General features: G+C 41.1%; 2 protein-coding genes across 5 annotated transcripts in view; both read right to left on the reverse strand.

Moving 5' to 3' along the window:
* Positions 1–2,399: 2,399 nt before the first annotated feature.
* On the reverse strand, positions 2,400–4,864 carry LOC112239436 (zinc finger and BTB domain-containing protein 14). 2 transcript variants are annotated; one of them, XM_024407894.2, is made up of 2 exons: positions 4,744–4,864; positions 2,400–3,967 (listed from the first exon to the last, which is right to left on the reverse strand). In XM_024407894.2, exon 2 carries the CDS (start codon positions 3,936–3,938, stop codon positions 2,778–2,780), a length of 1,161 nt encoding a protein of 386 aa, XP_024263662.2. In that variant the 5' UTR covers positions 3,939–3,967; positions 4,744–4,864; the 3' UTR covers positions 2,400–2,777. The 2 variants fall into 2 exon arrangements, with proteins under 2 accessions (XP_024263662.2, XP_024263663.2); XM_024407895.2 differs by having other exon boundaries at positions 4,204–4,820.
* Positions 4,865–14,479: 9,615 nt separating this feature from the next.
* Positions 14,480–22,707, reverse strand: part of LOC112242352 (band 4.1-like protein 3) — a 117,903-nt gene continuing 109,675 nt past the window's right edge. For all 3 annotated transcript variants that reach the window (XM_042329179.1, XM_042329176.1, XM_042329177.1), the window contains one exon: positions 14,480–15,004. The gene's annotated coding sequence lies outside the window, so the exon portion shown is untranslated. The remainder of the gene's footprint in view (positions 15,005–22,707) is intronic.

The following is a 22,707-nucleotide window of genomic DNA, read 5'->3' on the forward strand; positions in this document are numbered from 1 at the left end:
TCTGGGATAATTTACTTCAGCTCATGAAATCATAACTTGATATGTTACATTCATATTATTTTTATTAGGGGGATGTTAACTGTCTCTGTTCCTGAATTACTCTTGAATTGTTCTCCAGTGCATTCAGGTGAAATTAATATTAATAAATGTTATTAAAATAAATTAAGATATTTGCTTAATAAAATGTTAATATGGGGGAGAAATGATACTTGTTGTTGCTCTGTTATAGTAAAACGTAAGTCCAGGTCTTTGTATGTTTACAAAAGGATATCATATTTGCTCTAAATGGGCTTCCCAGAACCCAATTCCTATTCTCCTCCTCGACAAGGATTTAAAAGCTGGATTGGTGAGGAAATATCCTCCAAGACACATTGTTTAATATCCTTGATGGGGTCGCGTGCTATGAACGACTGCATGCTTCCGTGAGAAGAGAAAGAGAGGAGGAGGAGGAGGAAAGAGAGCGAGAGGGAGGGGAGGAGAATGAAAATTGGGCTCTGGATGTCACGAAACCCTCTGGACACACGGTTCTGGTTTGGGATAAATGAACACTGTAGTCCTCTTCCCGGCACAGCCAGAAGAGGACTGGCCACCCCACATAGCCTGGTTCCTCTCTAGGTTTCTTCCTAGGTTTTGGCCTTTCTAGGGAGTTTTTCCTAGCCACCGTGCTTCTACACCTGCATTGCTTGCTGTTTGGGGTTTTAGGCTGGGTTTCTGTACAGCACTTTGAGATATTAGCTGATGTACGAAGGGCTTTATAAATACATTTGATTTGACGTATGTAAATAAGCTATTTGACTTTTTCTTTTTTTTCATACATTTGCCAAAATTCCTAAAAAAAACTTTTTTAGCTTTGTAATTATGTGGCATTGTGTGTAGATTGCTGACGGGGGGGGGTACGTCTCAAATGGCACCAAATTCGGGACGTACCCTAAATCTCCCTGAACTAATATCATCCAAAGTTACTGTAATTGAATCAGACACAAGAAAACAATTCCGTAACTGCTATAGAATGTATGTGTATTGACATAAATATACATTATTACTGAGTTCTGGGTTACAGTCATAACTATTACCATATACTAAGTAACGAAATACATTTACGAACAAAATAAATCAGATCATAACAATGCCCCCCCCCCAAAAAATCTATTCATCAAATGTTGGTTTATTTTCAAAGTGTAAGAGAACAACGTTTATATGTGCATATATCATAATTGTGTGTCCTAAATATTTTAATTGTGCAACTAGTCAAGCTACAGTATATACAGACGTGGTGTATCGATCTCTCTCTGATGACAGGCTACTGATACAGATGTGGTATCTCTCTCTGATGACAGGCTACTGATACAGATGTGGTATCTCTCTCTGATGACAGGCTACTGATACAGATGTGGTATCTCTCTCTGATGACAGGCTACTGATACAGATGTGGTATCTCTCTCTGATGACAGGCTACTGATACAGATGTGGTCTCTCTCTGATGACAGGCTACTGATCTCTCTGATGACAGGCTACTGATACTGATGTACTGGATGTGGTATCTCTCTCTGATGACAGGCTACTGATGACAGATGATACTGATGTGGTATCTCTCTCTGATGACAGGCTACTGATACAGATGTGGTATCTCTCTCTGATGACAGGCTACTGATACAGATGTGGTATCTCTCTCTGATGACAGGCTACTGATACTGATGTGGTATCTCTCTCTGATGACAGGCTACTGATACAGATGTGGTATCTCTCTCTGATGACAGGCTTCTGATACAGATGTGGTATCTCTCTCTGATGACAGGCTAGTGATACTGATGTGGTATCTCTCTCTGATGACAGGCTTCTGATACAGATGTGGTATCTCTCTCTGATGACAGGCTAGTGATACTGTATAACAGTAAATCTGGTCAGACTCATGCTGCTTGGGCTGAACAGACAATGAACAGCCCCCTTCAGACTGCTTGTCAAAGGTTAGGGGTCAAATCCATTCCAATTCCGCAAGCAAACTGAAAATTCCAATAATTCCCAATTTTCCACCATTTGCATTTTCCCCAAATGAGGATGGAAAATTTGACTTGGAATGTTGGTTTATTTCCAGAACCGACATGGTATTAACCTGTTACCCGGCTGTCTATCGAAGGCCCAAGACTTTGGTATAACCTGTATGTATCAAAAGCAGAATGGTGACTCCTACAGTGTAATATCAACCAATCATTACAATAAAAACAGCCATTTAAGATCCACATGTAAAAAGATATACACAACAAAATGTTATGCAGAGAATCACCATTTTTGTTGTTGTTGTCTTAAAATACAGTAAGGTTAAACAAAAAAAACACTTAAATGTTACTGATATTCAACAAAATAAAATAAATAAAGTTATAATAAGAAGAACCCTGTCTGTCTAAATAGCAACAATTCTTTTTTTTTTTCTTTTTTTTTTTAAATGTGAAAAATATACATGAATGGACGTCGTAGTAGATAGTAGCCTAAACATTATTATTATTTTTTCCTACATGAAGTGGGGAAAAAAATAAAAACCTAAACAATTCAATAAAATACAATTCAATAGGATCATATTTACTACATGACCATTATGTCATTACAGTAATGGACACGGTATGATCCCACCATCTTCTCATTGTTACACCTCAGTACATATCACAGGGCCAGTATTCATGTGTTTATGGGTGCTTGTGTGTGTACATGTGTATTCATGAGTGTTAGTGCATGTATGTGTCACTATATACGCATGGTGTGTGTGTGTGTGTAACAGTCCGTCCTTACGAATGTGGCCCAGCCTCTAGCTTCCAGTCCCTCTGGCTCTGCGTGTCGGCGTCTCCCTGGATGCTGCCCGGGGCGGCGGTGGTGGCGGCTGCGGGGGACAGCGTTCTGCGCTGGCTGTGCATCGTGTTCCAGTGGCGCTTCAGGTCGGACGCTTTGATGAACGCCTTGTCACAGGAGCCGCAGTTGAAGGGCCTCTCTCCTCTGTGCTGCCGCTCGTGGTCTCGCAGGTGGGACTTGTGCTTGAAGGCCTTTTCACACATCTGGCATCCGAAGGGTCTCTCGTTGCTGTGGACCCTCTCGTGCCGCTTTAAGTCGGGCCCTCGTATGAACGCCTTGCCACAGACCAGGCAGCGGTGCGGTTTAAAGCCCGTGTGGATCTTCAGGTGCTCTTTGAGGTGGGCCTGGGTGGTAAAGGTTTTGGGGCACACCTCACAAGCGAACGGACGGTGGGCCAGGTGGGACTTGTCTTTCTTGGGGCCGTCTCCGCCTGGTTTCATTCCCGGGTGGATGCCGTCAGAGCGGTGGCCGTACAGCAGGTAGTCAAGCTTCATATCGCTGGAGGAGGAGGAAGAGGAGGTCCAGCCGTGGGCGCTGTGGGGGTCTTTAGACATGTTCCCGCCGAAGTGAGGAGGGACCCCGTGAGGCCCTCCAGAGCCCATGGCCTCCATCCCTCCATCATAGAAGCTGTTCTTCCTCACCTCCTCCATGGCCAGCTCTTTGAGGATGGCGTCCTGGGCTCTCATACCGTCCCCTGGCGCCTGGTTCTCACGACTCGGCTTCATGTTGGGCTCGCGTTTCTGCGAACACAGGTTGTCGAGGAACGTGATCCCCAGGACCTGTCCGGATGACATCATGAGGTTGATGTCCTTTTTGCGGACGGCGAGCCTGGCGGTGTACATGTAATTGAGGACCTCCTCGAAGATGTCTGAACGGATGAAGTCGAGCTCCACGATGGAGTTGTCCACATCGTTCTGTTTTTTAAACAGCTTCTTGAAGTAGATGCTGCAGGCGGCCAGGACACAGCGGTGAGCTCTGAACTCAACGTTTTCCACCACAACTACAACGTCACAGTGGTCCCCTTCCATCCTCTGCTGGTTCAACATCTTCAGGAAACTGGTCTTGTGATCGTAGTCGATGTATTTCAGGAATTCACCCATGATTGCAGGTTTATTTAGAGGGTATTTACCTGCAAAAAAAACAAATGCTGTGTCCAATGGTAACTGAAAAAAAAGTGTCTTGTTTTATAATAGTTATAAAAAAATGTGGTAAAAGGTTTCGAGTTTTAATTTAATTAAAACACGACAATTGGCGTGTCGAATATCAATAATAGCCGAGTGTTACGAATTAATGTAGATTAGTTAGTACACAGTATACAAATCATTATCGATCAAATATATATATATATAAATATAATTGTCACACCAAAGCAAACTTCTGAAATGTGTTCGGTCGGCTGTTGCTTCGTTTATATATTGTTGTTCGTCAGTTCCCATCCAACAGTGAAGAGTATCCACAGCTGAAGACGAGACAATAACAGACCGCAGTAACAATGCCAAATCAGTCAAGCAGCAATCGGGTTTTGGGGGAAGGAAAATAAAAACAACACGGAACTGTCGGAAAAAAATTATGCAGGTATCCGCAATAAAATTCAATCCCAACGCATATGGATACAAAACTGTTTTGTACCCAGCGGTGAAAATAAACGGTATTTCTGCGAGTTATAAGGAATTATAAAAACGCCCTTTCGTAGCCAGGTATTTCTGCTACCACTGCTGACCCGTGTACGTTTCACATTTCAGAGAGCCCAGCCATTTTGCCCAGCAAGCCTCCATTAGAAGGTTTTCCTGAACTTTTATCCAAGTTAAAACACCAAACAGAATAGTTCATTTACACTGGTCGATGAAATGTGTAAATATAAGATTGGTCCCCTTCGAGAAGAAGAAGAAGAAAAAATGTCTATACCAGAAACACGAATCCGGTTTGGTGTTGTCACGCAAGGCTGCAGTCGAAGACGACGCAACAACCCTGGTCTTTCTGCCTCTTCCTCCTCTTGTTGTGACCGTCAGCTCTCAGAGGAAGTGACGCTGGTGTTTCTGCCTCTGTACGACTGGAGGGGAATTACAGGCAGGTTCTCTCTACTGTACTCTAACAATGGATGTAAATATGACCCTCATAAATCAACCAAATTAGTACCCCAACCCCAAAAAACGAACAAAAAAACGGGTAAACTTTCAAGTGCCTTCTGGTAAACTTGATCATGTGTGGCTTGGGTTCTGAACTGATCATAACCCCCCATTCTACATCCATCTACATGACTCAGTACCCCCAACATGACTATTCTCACATGACTAAGTCCCCCCATTCTACATGACTCAGTTCCCCCAACATCTACATGACTAATTCCCCCTTCAACATGACTAATTCCCCATCAACATGACTAATTCCCCCTTCAACATGACTAATTCCCCCTTCAACATGACTAATTCCCCTTTCAACATGACTAATTCCCCTTCAACCCCATCTTCAACATGACTCATTTCCCCTTCAACATGACTCATTCCCATCTCTTCAACATGACTAATTCCCTCTTCAACATGACTAATTCCCCCCCCTTTTCAACATGACTAATTCCATGACTTTTCAACATGACTAATTCCCCCACCAACATAACTAATTCCCCCAATCCACATGGCTATTTCCCCCATCTCATATATCTACATGACTCATTCCCCATCTACATGACTAATTCCCCCATCTACATGACTAATTCCCCATCAATATAACTAATTCCCCCCATCTACATGGCTAATTCCTCTCATATCTACATGACTAATCCCCCATTCCAGCCCCATCCTAAATGACTAATCCCCCATCTATGACTCCCCCATCTACATGACTAATCCCCCATACTACATCAACATGACTAATCCCCCATCAATATAACTAATCCCCCATCTATCCAATCATGACTAATAATCCCCCATCTACATGACTAATCCCTCCATCTACATCCCCCTCCATCTACATGACTAATCCCCCATCTACATGACTAATCCCCATCTACATGACTAATCCCTCCATCTACATGACTAATCCCCCATCTACATGACTAATCCCCCATCTACATGACTAATCCCCTCGACATAACCCCTCCATCTACATGACTAATCCCCCATCTACATGACTAATCCCCCATCTACATGACTAATCCCTCCATCTACATGACTAATCCCCCATCTACATGACTAATCCCCCATCCATCTAATCATGACTAATCCCTCCATCTACATGACTAATCCCCCATCTATATGACTTATCCCTCCATCTACATGACTAATCCCCCATCTACATGACTAATCCCCCATCTACATGACTAATCCCCCATCTACATGACTAATCCCACCATCTACATGACTAATCCCCCCATCTACATGACTAATCCCTCCATCTACATGACTAATCCCCCATCTACATGACTAATCCCCCATCTACATGACTAATCCCTCCATCTACATGACTAATCCCCCATCTACATGACTAATCCCCCATCTACATGACTAATCCCCCTACATGACTAATCCCTCCATCTACATGACTAATCCCTCCATCTAATCATCTACATGACTAATCCCCCATCTACATGACTAATCCCCCATCTACATGACTAATCCCCCCATCTACATGACTAATCCCCCATCTACATGACTAATCCCCCATCTACATGACTAATCCCCCATCTACATGACTAATCCCCCATCTACATCTACATGACTAATCCCCCCATCTACATGACTAATCCCCCATCTACATGACTAACCATCTACATGACTAATCCCCCATCTACATGACTAACCATCTACATGACTAATCCCCCATCTACATGACTAATCCCTCCATCTACATGACTAATCCCCCATCTACATGACTAATCCCTCCATCTACATGACTAATCCCTCCATCTACATGACTAATCCCCCATCTACATGACTAATCCCCCATCTACATGACTAATCTTTATTTTGGTCTGTGTGCTGCAATTGAGCTTTTATATGATGTGTACATATAAACATGTTCCAACATGTTTTATATTGTATTTTACAAGACAACTATGTAAAGTTGATACATCCACTGAAGACAACACAAACAACTAATAATATAATATAATCAATATTTTATTACAAAAAAAGAAAATGACAAAATAAAAATCACAATCAAATGCATTTGCGTTTGTATTATTTCACTGTCTGTTGAGTCTGGAACATCACTGTAGGTGAATGATTGTAGCTGTGTTGTGTTGCAGATACTAGACTAAGGAATCTGGCTTTGGAGTGATGTTTAGCCTAGGTACAGATCTAAGATCAGCTTCTCCTCCCCCTAATCTTAAACTTAAAGTGTAACTGTGACTAACTGTCCAGTGTTTCCAGATTTCTATGAACTATGACCTATAATTAATTACAAGATGAAGGAAATTGTTTTTGTTCCATTTTTTAAAATATTTTTTTATTAAGTATGTTAAAAAGTATATTTTCTGTTTTGGAATGCAAAATATTATTGCAAGTAGACCTCTGATTGGCCAGCTCATCCTCCTCAAGAGGATGACATCATCCTCTGAGGAAATCGCAAGTATTTTTGAAACAGTCTGAGATGGATTTTTGTTTTTTTTAAATCACCAATTTATGGCCACAAATACAGTATATATTTTATTTATTTAACTAGGCAAGTCAGTTAAGAACAAATTCTTATTTTCAATGACGTCCTAGGAACAGCCTGGGTGCTAGAACAGGTTAACTGCCCGTTCAGGGGCAGAATGACAGATTTTTACCTTGTCAGCTCGGAGGATTCTATCTAGCAACCTTTCGGTTACTGGCCCAACTGCTCCAACCACTAGGCTACCTGCCGCCCCTACACTCTAACCACTAGTCTGCCTGCCGACCCTACACTCTAACCACTAGTCTGCCTGCCGACCCTACATTCTAACCACTAGGCTACCTGCCCCCTTTACACTCTAACCACTAGGCTACCTGCCGCCCCTCCATTCTAACCACTAGGCTACCTGCCGCCCCGGTATATATAGGACGAGTCAACAACATTGTTTGGGAATGAGTTAACAGAAAATGAACCTTTAAAAGTGAGTTTTTCCCTGGACAGTTACTTTAACCATACTTTAACCATCGTGTGTGTTACCATGTGTGCTCTGTGGTTACCATGGCCTTGCCCTCAGCTCTGTGAGGTTACCTGTGTGGTTATGGCCTGGGGGGCCTTGCCCTCAGCTCTGTGAGTTGATTGACAGATAGATCAGATCAACTACTTGTGTCCCAAATATCACCCGTTTCCCTATATAGGGTACTACTTTCAACCAGGGACAATAGGCTATAGGGGTACTATTTTCAACCAGGGACCATAGGGCTATAGGGGTACTACTTTCAACCAGGGACCTTAGGCTATAGGGGGTACTATTTTCAACCAGGGACCATAGGCTATAGGGGTACTATTTTCAACCAGGGACCATAGGCTATAGGGGGTACTACTTTCAACCAGGGACCATAGGCTGTAGGGGTACTACTTTCGACCAGGACCCATAGGGCTATAGGGGTACTACTTTCGACCAGGACCCATAGGGCTATAGGGGGTACTACTTTCGACCAGGACCCATAGGGCTATAGGGGGTACTACCTTCAACCAGGGACCATAGGGCTATAGGGGCTACTACTTTCAACCAGGGACCATAGGCTATAGGGGGTACTACTTTCAATCAGGACCCATGTCTCAAATATAGCCTGGGTGCTAGACTGGCATGCATACCATCTCAAATATAGCCTGGGTACTAGACTGTTTGTGCTATCATACCAACTCAATTATTGTCATGCCAAACAATTAGTGATAAGGAGTTGGCAAGAGCACAAAGAGACTGGCATGCAGGCTGTCTCAAATATAGCCTGGGTGCTAGACTGGCACACTGTCACAAATATAGCCTGGGTGCTAGACTGGCACACAGGCTGTCTCAAATATAGCCTGCGTGATAGACTGGCATGCACACTGTCTCAAATATAGCCTGGGTGCTAGACTGGCACACTGGCACACTGGCACACTGTCTCAAATATAGCCTGGGTGCTAGACTGGCACACTGGCACACTGTCTCAAATATGCTGAATCAAATGATTCAAATCTATAATTTAAATGATTCCAATCAATGATTCAAATAGCTGAATCATTTGATCCATGGAGGCTGGGAAGATCCGGACAGATCCGTATAATTGTATTTTCCCATTCTACATGGATCATTGACAAAAAAAAAAGACAAAAAAAAAAAAAAAAAATGAATAAAATAATTTGTAACTGAATATAGAAGATATAAATCTGCCTTAATTTGTATTGTTTTGTTGCCTTAGGAGAGCACATGTACATATAATACCATGTTGAACTAATATATTTCTATTTCTAACTGTAAATGTCTGAGGCGTGATGGAGTGGAGAAGATGTTGGCTCTATTTGCTAGGTTATTATAATGTTGTGCCCTCCAATGTGTCACAAACAGCCGACAGCAGTTTATCCGTTTGGAGTGACGTTTTATTTATTTATTTCATAAATAAAAATAAACAATACCGCTACAATAATTACTGTTAAATAATCATTTTAAAACTCATCCAAAATCGGTAATAAGGTGGTGAATGAATCAATCGGTAATAAGGTGGTGAATGAATCAATCGGTAATAAGGTGGTGAATGAATCAATCGGTAATAAGGTGGTGAATGAATCAATCGGTAATAAGGTGGTGAATGAATCAATCGGTAATAAGGTGGTGAATGAATCAATCGGTAATAAGGTGGTGAATGAATCAATCGGTAATAAGGTGGTGAATGAATCAATCGGTAATAAGGTGGTGAATGAATCAATCGGTAATAAGGTGGTGAATGAATCAATCGGTAATAAGGTGGTGAATGAATCAATCGGTAATAAGGTGGTGAATGAATCAATCGGTAATAAGGTGGTGAATGAATCAATCGGTAATAAGGTGGTGAATGAATCAATCGTTTTGGCCTATTGTAGAGTTCAGTGTGGAGGGAGGTGGATAAATTAACCTGTTTGTTTATAATCTGACAGTATGGGAGTAGTAATCTGATATCATTGTTTATAATCTGACAGTATGGGAGTAGGAATCTGATATCATTGTTTATCATCTGACAGTATGGGAGTAGTAATCTGATATCATTGTTTATAATCTGACAGTATGGGAGTAGTAATCTGATATCATTGTTTATAATCTGACAGTATGGGAGTAGTAATCTGATATCATTGTTTATAATCTGACAGTATGGGAGTAGTAATCTGATATCATTGTTTATCATCTGACAGTATGGGAGTAGGAATCTGATATCATTGTTTATCATCTGACAGTATGGGAGTAGTAATCTGATATCATTGTTTATAATATGACAGTATGGGAGTAGTAATCTGATATCATTGTTTATCATATGACAGTATGGAAGTAGTAATCTGATATCATTGTTTATCATCTGACAGTATGGGAGTAGTAATCTGATATCATTGTTTATAATCTGACAGTATGGGAGTAGTAATCTGATATCATTGTTTATAATCTGACAGTATGGGAGTAGTAATCTGATATCATTGTTTATAATCTGACAGTATGGGAGTAGTAATCTGATATCATTGTTTATCATCTGACAGTATGGGAGTAGTAATCTGATATCATTGTTTATAATATGACAGTATGGGAGTAGTAATCTGATATCATTGTTTATAATCGGACAGTATGGGATTAGTAATCTGATATCATTGTTTATCATATGACAGTATGGGAGTAGTAATCTGATATCATTGTTTATAATCGGACAGTATGGGAGTAGTAATCTGATATCATTGTTTATAATCGGACAGTATGGGAGTAGGAATATGATATCATTGTTTATAATATGACAGTATGGGAGTAGTAATCTGATATCATTGTTTATCATCTGACAGTATGGGAGTAGTAATCTGATATCATTGTTTATAATCTGACAGTATGGGAGTAGTAATCTGATATCATTGTTTATAATCTGACAGTATGGGAGTAGGAATCTGATATCATTGTTTATAATATGACAGTATGGGAGTAGGAATCTGATATCATTGTTTATCATCTGACAGTATGGGAGTAGGAATCTGATATCATTGTTTATAATATGACAGTATGGGAGTAGTAATCTGATATCATTGTTTATCATCTGACAGTATGGGAGTAGGAATCTGATATCATTGTTTATAATATGACAGTATGGGAGTAGTAATCTGATATCATTGTTTATCATATGACAGTATGGAAGTAGTAATCTGATATCATTGTTTATCATATGACAGTATGGGAGTAGTAATCTGATATCATTGTTTATAATCTGACAGTATGGGAGTAGTAATCTGATATCATTGTTTATAATCTGACAGTATGGGAGTAGTAATCTGATATCATTGTTTATTATCTGACAGTATGGGAGTAGTAATCTGATATCATTGTTTATCATATGACAGTATGGGAGTAGTAATCTGATATCATTGTTTATCATATGACAGTATGGGAGTAGTAATCTGATATCATTGTTTATCATCTGACAGTATGGGAGTAGGAATCTGATATCATTGTTTACAATATGACAGTATGGGAGTAGTAATCTGATATCATTGTTTATTATCTGACAGTATGGGAGTAGTAATCTGATATCATTGTTTATCATATGACAGTATGGGAGTAGTAATCTGATATCATTGTTTATCATATGACAGTATGGGAGTAGTAATCTGATATCATTGTTTATCATATGACAGTATGGGAGTAGTAATCTGATATCATTGTTTATCATATGACAGTATGGGAGTAGTAATCTGATATCATTGTTTATTATCTGACAGTATGGGAGTAGTAATCTGATATCATTGTTTATCATATGACAGTATGGGAGTAGTAATCTGATATCATTGTTTATCATATGACAGTATGGGAGTAGTAATCTGATATCATTGTTTATCATATGACAGTATGGGAGTAGTAATCTGATATCATTGTTTATAATCTGACAGTATGGGAGTAGTAATCTGATATCATTGTTTATTATCTGACAGTATGGGAGTAGTAATCTGATATCATTGTTTATAATATGACAGTATGGGAGTAGGAATCTGATATCATTGTTTATCATATGACAGTATGGGAGTAGTAATCTGATATCATTGTTTATAATCTGACAGTATGGGAGTAGTAATCTGATATCATTGTTTATTATCTGACAGTATGGGAGTAGTAATCTGATATCATTGTTTATCATATGACAGTATGGGAGTAGTAATCTGATATCATTGTTTATAATCTGACAGTATGGGAGTAGTAATCTGATATCATTGTTTATTATCTGACAGTATAGGAGTAGTAATCTGATATCATTGTTTATCATATGACAGTATGGGAGTAGTAATCTGATATCATTGTTTATCATATGACAGTATGGGAGTAGTAATCTGATATCATTGTTTATCATCTGACAGTATGGGAGTAGGAATCTGATATCATTGTTTATAATATGACAGTATGGGAGTAGTAATCTGATATCATTGTTTATTATCTGACAGTATGGGAGTAGTAATCTGATATCATTGTTTATCATATGACAGTATGGGAGTAGTAATCTGATATCATTGTTTATCATATGACAGTATGGGAGTAGTAATCTGATATCATTGTTTATCATATGACAGTATGGGAGTAGTAATCTGATATCATTGTTTATCATATGACAGTATGGGAGTAGTAATCTGATATCATTGTTTATCATATGACAGTATGGGAGTAGTAATCTGATATCATTGTTTATAATCTGACAGTATGGGAGTAGTAATCTGATATCATTGTTTATAATCTGACAGTATGGGAGTAGGAATCTGATATCATTGTTTATAATATGACAGTATGGGAGTAGGAATCTGATATCATTGTTTATCATCTGACAGTATGGGAGTAGGAATCTGATATCATTGTTTATAATATGACAGTATGGGAGTAGTAATCTGATATCATTGTTTATCATATGACAGTATGGGAGTAGTAATCTGATATCATTGTTTATAATCTGACAGTATGGGAGTAGTAATCTGATATCATTGTTTATAATCTGACAGTATGGGAGTAGTAATCTGATATCATTGTTTATTATCTGACAGTATGGGAGTAGTAATCTGATATCATTGTTTATCATATGACAGTATGGGAGTAGTAATCTGATATCATTGTTTATCATATGACAGTATGGGAGTAGTAATCTGATATCATTGTTTATCATCTGACAGTATGGGAGTAGGAATCTGATATCATTGTTTACAATATGACAGTATGGGAGTAGTAATCTGATATCATTGTTTATTATCTGACAGTATGGGAGTAGTAATCTGATCTCATTGTTTATCATATGACAGTATGGGAGTAGTAATCTGATATCATTGTTTATCATATGACAGTATGGGAGTAGTAATCTGATATCATTGTTTATCATATGACAGTATGGGAGTAGTAATCTGATATCATTGTTTATCATATGACAGTATGGGAGTAGTAATCTGATATCATTGTTTATTATCTGACAGTATGGGAGTAGTAATCTGATATCATTGTTTATCATATGACAGTATGGGAGTAGTAATCTGATATCATTGTTTATCATATGACAGTATGGGAGTAGTAATCTGATATCATTGTTTATCATATGACAGTATGGGAGTAGTAATCCGATATCATTGTTTATAATCTGACAGTATGGGAGTAGTAATCTGATATCATTGTTTATTATCTGACAGTATGGGAGTAGTAATCTGATATCATTGTTTATAATATGACAGTATGGGAGTAGGAATCTGATATCATTGTTTATCATATGACAGTATGGGAGTAGTAATCTGATATCATTGTTTATCATCTGACAGTATGGGAGTAGGAATCTGATATCATTGTTTATAATATGACAGTATGGGAGTAGTAATCTGATATCATTGTTTATTATCTGACAGTATGGGAGTAGTAATCTGATATCATTGTTTATCATATGACAGTATGGGAGTAGTAATCTGATATCATTGTTTATCATATGACAGTATGGGAGTAGTAATCTGATATCATTGTTTATCATATGACAGTATGGGAGTAGTAATCTGATATCATTGTTTATCATATGACAGTATGGGAGTAGTAATCTGATATCATTGTTTATTATCTGACAGTATGGGAGTAGTAATCTGATATCATTGTTTATCATATGACAGTATGGGAGTAGTAATCTGATATCATTGTTTATCATATGACAGTATGGGAGTAGTAATCTGATATCATTGTTTATCATATGACAGTATGGGAGTAGTAATCTGATATCATTGTTTATAATCTGACAGTATGGGAGTAGTAATCTGATTTCATTTTTTATTATCTGACAGTATGGGAGTAGTAATCTGATATCATTGTTTATAATCTGACAGTATGGGAGTAGTAATCTGATATCATTGTTTATTATCTGACAGTATGGGAGTAGTAATCTGATATCATTGTTTATAATCTGACAGTATGGGAGTAGTAATCTGATATCATTGTTTATCATCTGACAGTATGGGAGTAGTAATCTGATATCATTGTTTATCATATGACAGTATGGGAGTAGTAATCTGATATCATTGTTTATAATCTGACAGTATGGGAGTAGTAATCTGATATCATTGTTTATTATCTGACAGTATGGGAGTAGTAATCTGATATAATAATTTTTCATAATAATGCTAAACTGCTTAGTTTTGCTCATGCAATGTGCATGTTGATAATCACGGATGAGACTGATTATAGGAATGGTAAACTCTTAACGACATAATTTGAATTTTTTTCCCCTCGCATTGACATCAATGGATGATTTTTCACAAAGTCCAAGTTAAGCACATGGATCGGGCCCCATTGAGAGCAAAGCATAGAATTACAATCTATCATGCCATCATTGACTGGAATGGGGAGGTTCGTTCTATAGGTTATATTTCTACGGAGCAGAGTCCGTCTGTAGAACAATAGGCTGGCTCTATAGTCTCTACTGTAGTTATAACAGGCCCAGCAGGCGGGCACAGTAATGTAATGAGGTCCATCATGACGCTGGAGGAGGTTGGAGGGCGAGTCCTTCTACCAGGGGGGATATAGAGCTGTCCTTTACTCCTAAAAACAGAGACAGAGAGAAACAGTCTCGGTTAGTACATTCCCTCGCATTGGGAGCCACGTAGGAAACGGTACAGTATTGGTTGGCAGATTAGGAGAGCCTGAGGCCATGGCACTGCCATCCTGATGCTTTTTCTCTGTCAATTACAATGCGAACATAACACAGTGCAGGATACTGGAATTGGAAAGAGGTCAGCTCATTTAAGGGCCAGTTTACCGGACATAGATGAATCCTGGACTAAAGCAAACATCTCTCTCTTTGAAAGTACATTTGGGGTCCAGTACCAGGCTTAATCTGTGTCCAAGAAACCGATCCTTAATGTTTTGGAAATGTTAATGATGCTGACTGACAGACAGTAACAGCACGGGAAGCACGCATGGCACGGCAGCACACACAGGGCTGAACTCACAGAGCTGAGGACAAGGCCATGGAGACCTCACAGAGCTGAGGACAAGGCCATGGAGACCTCACATAGCTGAGGACAAGGCCATGGTAACCTCACAGAGCTGAGGACAAGGCCATGGAGACCTCACAGAGCTGAGGACAAGGCCATAGAGACCTCACAGAGCTGAGGACAAGGCCATGGAGACCTCACAGAGCTGAGGACAAGGCCATGGAGACCTCACAGAGCTGGCCATGGAGACCTCACAGAGCTGATGACACACACGCGTGCGTGTTTATTATTTCATTCAGAAGCTAATGACTACTTGTGACCAGGGCCCATAGGATGTAGTGCACTACTTGTGACCAGGGCCCATAGGATGTAGTGCACTACTTGTGACCAGGGCCCATAGGATGTAGTGCACTACTTCTGACCTGGGCCCATAGGATGTAGTGCACTACTTCAACCAGGGCCAATAGGATGTAGTGCACTACTTCTACCAGGGCCCATAGGATGTAGTGCACTACTTCTACCAGGGCCCATAGGATGTAGTGCACTACTTCTACCAGGGCCCATAGGATGTAGTGCACTACTTCTACCAGGGCCCATAGGATGTAGTGCACTACTTCTACCAGGGCCCATAGGATGTAGTGCACTACTTCTACCAGGGCCCATAGGATGTAGTGCACTACTTCTACCAGGGCCCATAGGATGTAGTGCACTACTTCTACCAGGGCCCATGGATGTGCATACATTTCCTGTGTGCATACATTTCCCAGGGCCCATGGATGTAGTGCATACATTTCCAGGTGCATACATTTCCTGTGTGCATACATTTCCTGTGTGCATACATTTCCTGTGTGCATACATTTCCTGTGTGCATACATTTCCTGTGTGCATACATTTCCTGTGTGCATACATTTCCTGTGTGCATATATTGGCTGAGGGATTTCAATGCATTTGCCAGAGTCTGCAAGTGGCAAACTCAGCCGGGAAGGACAGCAGATGCATAGATTTGACGGCTAGATTGTACAGTGTCTTCACACAGTATCAATGACTTTTCTTCCACATTTTTGTTGTGTCACAAAAAGTGAGATTAAAATGGATTTAATTGTCACTTTTTTTTTTGTCAATGACTTTACACACATAAAAAAATACTCTGTAATGTCAAAGTGTAAGAAAAACAATTCTAACATTTGTAAAGAAAACTTGAATAAAATAAAGACTAATACTTATGGATTAGATTAGTATTCAACCCCTGAATCAATAGAGTCCCCTTTGTCAGCGATTAACAGCTTGTTTGTCTCTCTTGTAAAGTCTCTAAGAGGTTTGAAGTGTCGGGGGGAGAGAGGGATCAGGCATGTCACGAGGAGAGAGGATGTTATGTACATGTTAGAGTCACCTTTGGCAGCGAGGGGGGGTGAGTCAGGCATGTCACGAGGAGAGAGGGATGTTATGTACATGTTAGAGTCACCTTTGGCAGCGAGGGGGGTGAGTCAGGCATGTCACGAGGAGAGAGGGATGTTCAGAGTCAGCATGTCAGCGAGGGGGATGTTATGTCACACCTGAGGAGAGAGGGATGTTATGTACATGTTAGAGTCACCTTTGGCAGCGAGGGGGTGGGTCAGGCATGTCACGAGGAGAGAGGGATGTTATGTACATGTTAGAGTCACCTTTGGCAGCATGTCAGGGGAGGGATGTTATGTCAATGTTAGGTCAGGCATGTCACGAGGAGAGAGGGATGTTATGTACATGTTAGAGTCACCTTTGGCAGCGAGGGGGTGGTCAGGCATGTCACGAGGAGAGAGGGATGTTATGTACATGTTAGAGTCACCTTTGGGGGGTCAGCATGTCACGGGGGAGGGATGTTATGTACATGTTAGAGTCACCTTTGGGCATGTCATGTCACGAGGAGAGAGGGATGTTATGTACATGTTAGAGTCACCTTTGGCAGCGAGGGGGGGTGGTCAGGCATGTCACGAGGAGAGAGGGATGTTATGTACATGTTAGAGTCACCTTTGGCAGCATGTCAGGGGAGAGGGATGTTATGTACATGTTAGAGTCAGGCATGTCAGGCATGTCACGAGGAGAGAGGGATGTTATGTACATGTTAGAGTCACCTTTGGCAGCACGAGGAGAGAGGGATGGGGTGAGTCAGGCATGTCAGGCATGTCACGAGGAGAGAGGATGTTATGTACATGTTAGAGTCACCTTTGGCAGCGAGGGGGGTGGTCAGGCATGTCACGAGGAGAGGGATGTTATGTACATGTTAGAGTCACCTTTGGCAGCGAGGGGGGTGGCATGTCAGGCATGTCACGAGGAGAGAGGGATGTTATGTACATGTTAGAGTCACCTTTGGCAGCGAGGGGGGTGGGTCAGGCATGTCACGAGGAGAGAGGATGTTATGTACATGTTAGAGTCACCTTTGGCAGCGAGGGGGGAGTCAGGCATGTCACGAGGAGAGAGGATGTTATGTACATGTTAGAGTCATGTCAGGCATGTCACGAGAGAGGGATGTTATGTACATGTTAGAGTCACCTTTGGCAGCGAGGGCAGGCATGGGGAGAGGATGTTATGTACATGTTAGCATGTCACGAGGGCGGGAGAGGCATGTCAGGGAGGTTATGTACATGTTAGGTGGGGAGTGGAAGTCAGCGGGTGTGGCTATTGGCTATAAGGTAGCTGGAACTTAGTACTTAGCTAGAAACTAGTACACTAGTTACATCACGTCTGTCCCATCACATATTAATAGATACATATATGGATGCATGTTATGTACTGTGCTTAGGGAGATAATATTCAGACCCCTGGACTTTTTCCACATGTTGTTACGTTACAGCCTTATTCTAAGATGGATGAAATCATCCCCCCATCAGCAATCTACACACAATGCCACATAATTACAAAGCTAAAAAGTTTTTTTTAGAAAAGTTGGCAAATGTCATACGTCAAATCAAATCAAATGTATTTATATAGCCCTTCGTACATCAGCTGATATCTCAAAGTGCTGTACAGAAACCCAGCCTAAAACCCCAAATCAAATCAAATGTATTTATAAAGCCCTTCGTACATCAGCTGATATCTCAAAGTGCTGTACAGAAACCCAGCCTAAAACCCCAAACAGCAAGCAATGCAGGTGTAGAAGCACGGTGGCTAGGAAAAACTCCCTAGAAAGGCCTAAAACTAGGAAGAAACCTAGAGAGGAACCAGGCTATGAGGGGTGGGCCAGTCCTCTTCTTTATTCAGACCCTTTGCTATGAGACTTGAAATTGAGTTCAGGTGCATCCTGTTTCCATTGATCATCCTTAAGATGTTTCTACAACTTGATTGGAGTCCACCTGTGGTAAATTCAATTGATTGGACATGATTTGGAAAAGCATACACCTGTCTATATAAGGTCCCACAGTTGACAGTGCATGTCAGAGCAAAAACCAAGCCATGAGGTCGAAGGAATTGTCCGTAGAGCTCCGAGACAGGATTGTGTCGAGGCACAGATCTGGGGAAGGGTACCAAAACATTTACGCAGCATTGAAGGTCCCCAAGAACACAGTGGCCTCCATCATTCTTAAATGGAAGAAGTTTGGAACCACCAAGACTCTTCTTAGAGCTGACCGCCCGGACAAACTAAGCAATCGGGGGAGAAGGGCCTTGGTCAGAAAGGTGACCAAAAACCCTATGGCTACTCTGACAGAGCTCCTGTCCTTGAGTGGCCCAGCCTTTGCCCGGAATTGAACCCGATCGAACATCTCTGGAGAGATGGAGATAGAAACTCCCTAAATACAGGTATACCAAGTTTGTAGCGTCACACCCAAGAAGACTGGAGGCTGTAATCGCTGCCAAAGGTGCTTCAACAAAGTACTGAGTAAAGGGTCTGTTTACTTCTGTAATACCCAAGAAGACTGGAGGCTGTAATCGCTGCCAAAGGTGCTTCAACAAAGTACTGAGTAAAGGGTCTGAATACTTATGCAAATGTGATATGTTTTATTATTATGAATAAATTAGCCCAAAATTCTAAAAACCTGTTTTTGCTTTGTCATTACGGGGTATTGTGATGTCATTACGGGGTATTGTGATGTCATTACGGGGTATTGTGATGTCATTACGGGGTATTGTGATGTCATTACGGGGTATTGTGATGTCATTAAGGGGTATTGTGATGTCATTAAGGGGTAATCAAACATTTCTGGAGAGACCTGAAAATAGTTGTGCAGCGATGCTCCTCATGCAACCTGACAGAGCTTGAGAGGATCTGCAGAGAAGAATGGGAGGTGCCAAGCTTGTAGCGTCATATCCAAGAAGACTCGATGCTGTAATCGCTGCCAAAGGTGCTTCAACAAAGTACTGAGTAAAGGGTCTGAATATTTATGTAAATGTGATATGATTTATTATTATGACTAAAAGGGTCTACTTATGAATACTTATGGAAATGTCATATTTCAGGTTTCTTTTTTTTGTAACACATTGCAAAAAATTCTAAAAACCTGCTTTTGATTTGTCATTATGGGGTATTTTTGTGTAGATTGATGAGGAAAAACTGTATGTCTGTTGTCACTATTAGAAAGAGAGAGAAAGTGTTTGGGAAGTTAATCTTCAATCGATTATATTTGAAATCCTCATCCATTTATATTAAAAAAAGAAAGAGAGAAAGAAAGTGAGACAGAGAGGGGTAGAAAGAGAGAGACAGAGAGGGGTAGAAAGAGAGAGACAGAGAGGGGTAGAAAGAGAGAGACAGAGAGGGGTAGAAAGAGAGAGACAGAGAGGGGTAGAAAGAGAGAGACAGAGAGGGGTAGAAAGAGAGAGACAGAGAGGGGTAGAAAGAGAGAGACAGAGAGGGGTAGAAAGAGAGAGACAGAGAGGGGTAGAAAGAGAGAGACAGAGAGGGGTAGAAAGAGAGAGACAGAGAGGGGTAGAAAGAGATGCAGAGAAATGCAGAAAGAGAGAGACAGAGAGGGGTAGAAAGAGAGAGACAGAGAGATGTAGAAAGAGAGAGACAGAGAGGGGTAGAAAGAGAGAGACAGAGAGGGGTAGAAAGAGAGAGACAGAGAGGGGTAGAAAGAGAGAGACAGAGAGGGGTAGAAAGAGAGAGACAGAGAGGGGTAGAAAGAGAGAGACAGAGAGGGGTAGAAAGAGAGAGACAGAGAGGGGTAGAAAGAGAGAGAGAGAGATGTAGAAAGAGAGAGAGACAGAGAGATGTAGAAAGAGAGAGAGACAGAGAGATGTAGAAAGAGAGAGAGACAGAGAGGGGTAGAAAGAGAGAGACAGAGAGGGGTAGAAAGAGAGAGACAGAGAGGTAGAAAGAGAGAGACAGAGAGGGGTAGAAAGAGAGAGACAGAGAGGGGTAGAAAGAGAGAGACAGAGAGATGTAGAAAGAGAGAGACAGAGAGGGGTAGAAAGAGAGAGACAGAGAGGGGTAGAAAGAGATGCAGAGAAATGCAGAAAGAGAGAGACAGAGAGGGGTAGAAAGAGAGAGACAGAGAGATGTAGAAAGAGAGAGACAGAGAGATGTAGAAAGAGAGAGAGACAGAGAGGGGTAGAAAGAGAGAGACAGAGAGATGCAGAAAGAGAGAGACAGAGAGATGTAGAAAGAGAGAGACAGAGAGGGGTAGAAAGAGAGAGACAGAGAGGGGTAGAAAGAGAGAGACAGAGAGATGTAGAAAGAGAGAGACAGAGAGGGGTAGAAAGAGAGAGACAGAGAGGGGTAGAAAGAGAGAGACAGAGAGGGGTAGAAAGAGAGAGACAGAGAGGGGTAGAAAGAGATGCAAAGAAATGCAGAAAGAGAGAGACAGAGAGGGGTAGAAAGAGAGAGACAGAGAGGGGTAGAAAGAGAGAGACAGAGAGGGGTAGAAAGAGAGAGACAGAGAGGGGTAGAAAGAGAGAGACAGAGAGGGGTAGAAAGAGAGAGACAGAGAGGGGTAGAAAGAGAGAGACAGAGAGGGGTAGAAAGAGAGAGACAGAGAGATGTAGAAAGAGAGAGACAGAGAGGGGTAGAAAGAGAGAGAGACAGAGAGGGGTAGAAAGAGAGAGACAGAGAGATGCAGAAAGAGAGAGACAGAGAGATGTAGAAAGAGAGAGACAGAGAGATGTAGAAAGAGAGAGACAGAGAGATTCAGAAAGAGAGAGACAGTGAGATGTAGAAAGAGAGGGACAGAGAGATGTAGAAAGAGAGAGACAGAGAGATGTAGAAAGAGAGAGACAGTGAGATGTAGAAAGAGAGAGACAGAGAGATGTAGAAAGAGAGAGACAGTGAGATGTAGAAAGAGAGAGACAGTGAGATGTAGAAAGAGAGAGACAGAGAGATGTAGAAAGAGAGAGACAGAGAGATGTAGAAAGAGAGAGACAGAGAGATGTAGAAAGAGAGAGACAGAGAGATGTAGAAAGAGAGGGACAGAGAGATGTAGAAAGAGAGAGACAGAGAGGGGTAGAAAGAGAGAGACAGTGAGATGTAGAAAGAGAGAGACAGAGAGATGTAGAAAGAGAGAGACAGAGAGATGTAGAAAGAGAGGGACAGAGAGATGTAGAAAGAGAGAGACAGAGAGATGTAGAAAGAGAGAGACAGAGAGATGTAGAAAGAGAGGGACAGAGAGATGTAGAAAGAGAGAGACAGAGAGATGTAGAAAGAGAGGGACAGAGAGATGTAGAAAGAGAAATAAAGAGAGATTCAGAAAGAGAGAGACAGAGAGATGTAGAAAGAGAGAGACAGAGAGGGGTAGAAAGAGAGAGACAGAGAGATGTAGAAAGAGAGAGACAGTGAGATGTAGAAAGAGAGAGACAGAGAGGGGTAGAAAGAGAGAGACAGAGAGATGTAGAAAGAGAGGGACAGAGAGATGTAGAAAGAGAGAGACAGAGAGATGTAGAAAGAGAGGGACAGAGAGATGTAGAAAGAGAAATAAAGAGAGAGATTCAGAAAGAGAGAGACAGTGAGATGCAGAAACAGAGAGACAGAGAGACAGAGACAGAGAGAGAAAGACAGAGAAAGACAGAGAGGGACAGCGAGACAGAGAGACAGCGAGAGAGGGACAGAGAGATGTAGAAAGAGAGGGACAGAGAGATGTAGAAAGATAAATAAAGAGAGAGATTCAGAAAGAGAGAGACAGTGAGATGCAGAAACAGAGAGACAGAGAGACAGAGACAGAGAGAGAAAGACAGAGAAAGACAGAGAGAGACAGCGAGACAGCGAGAGAGAGACAGAGACCTGATCAGGGTAAATATCTCCTGCTTCTCTGGTGATGACAATCCTCTCCTCTGGTTTCAGAGATCCCTCCATTAACCGTCTGGTAGCAAAAAGGGTGAGTAAGGAATATAAAGTATATTGTTATGTAC

This window comes from Oncorhynchus tshawytscha, linkage group LG10 (assembly GCF_018296145.1).
Source record: "Oncorhynchus tshawytscha isolate Ot180627B linkage group LG10, Otsh_v2.0, whole genome shotgun sequence".
Lineage (NCBI taxonomy): Eukaryota > Metazoa > Chordata > Actinopteri > Salmoniformes > Salmonidae > Oncorhynchus > Oncorhynchus tshawytscha.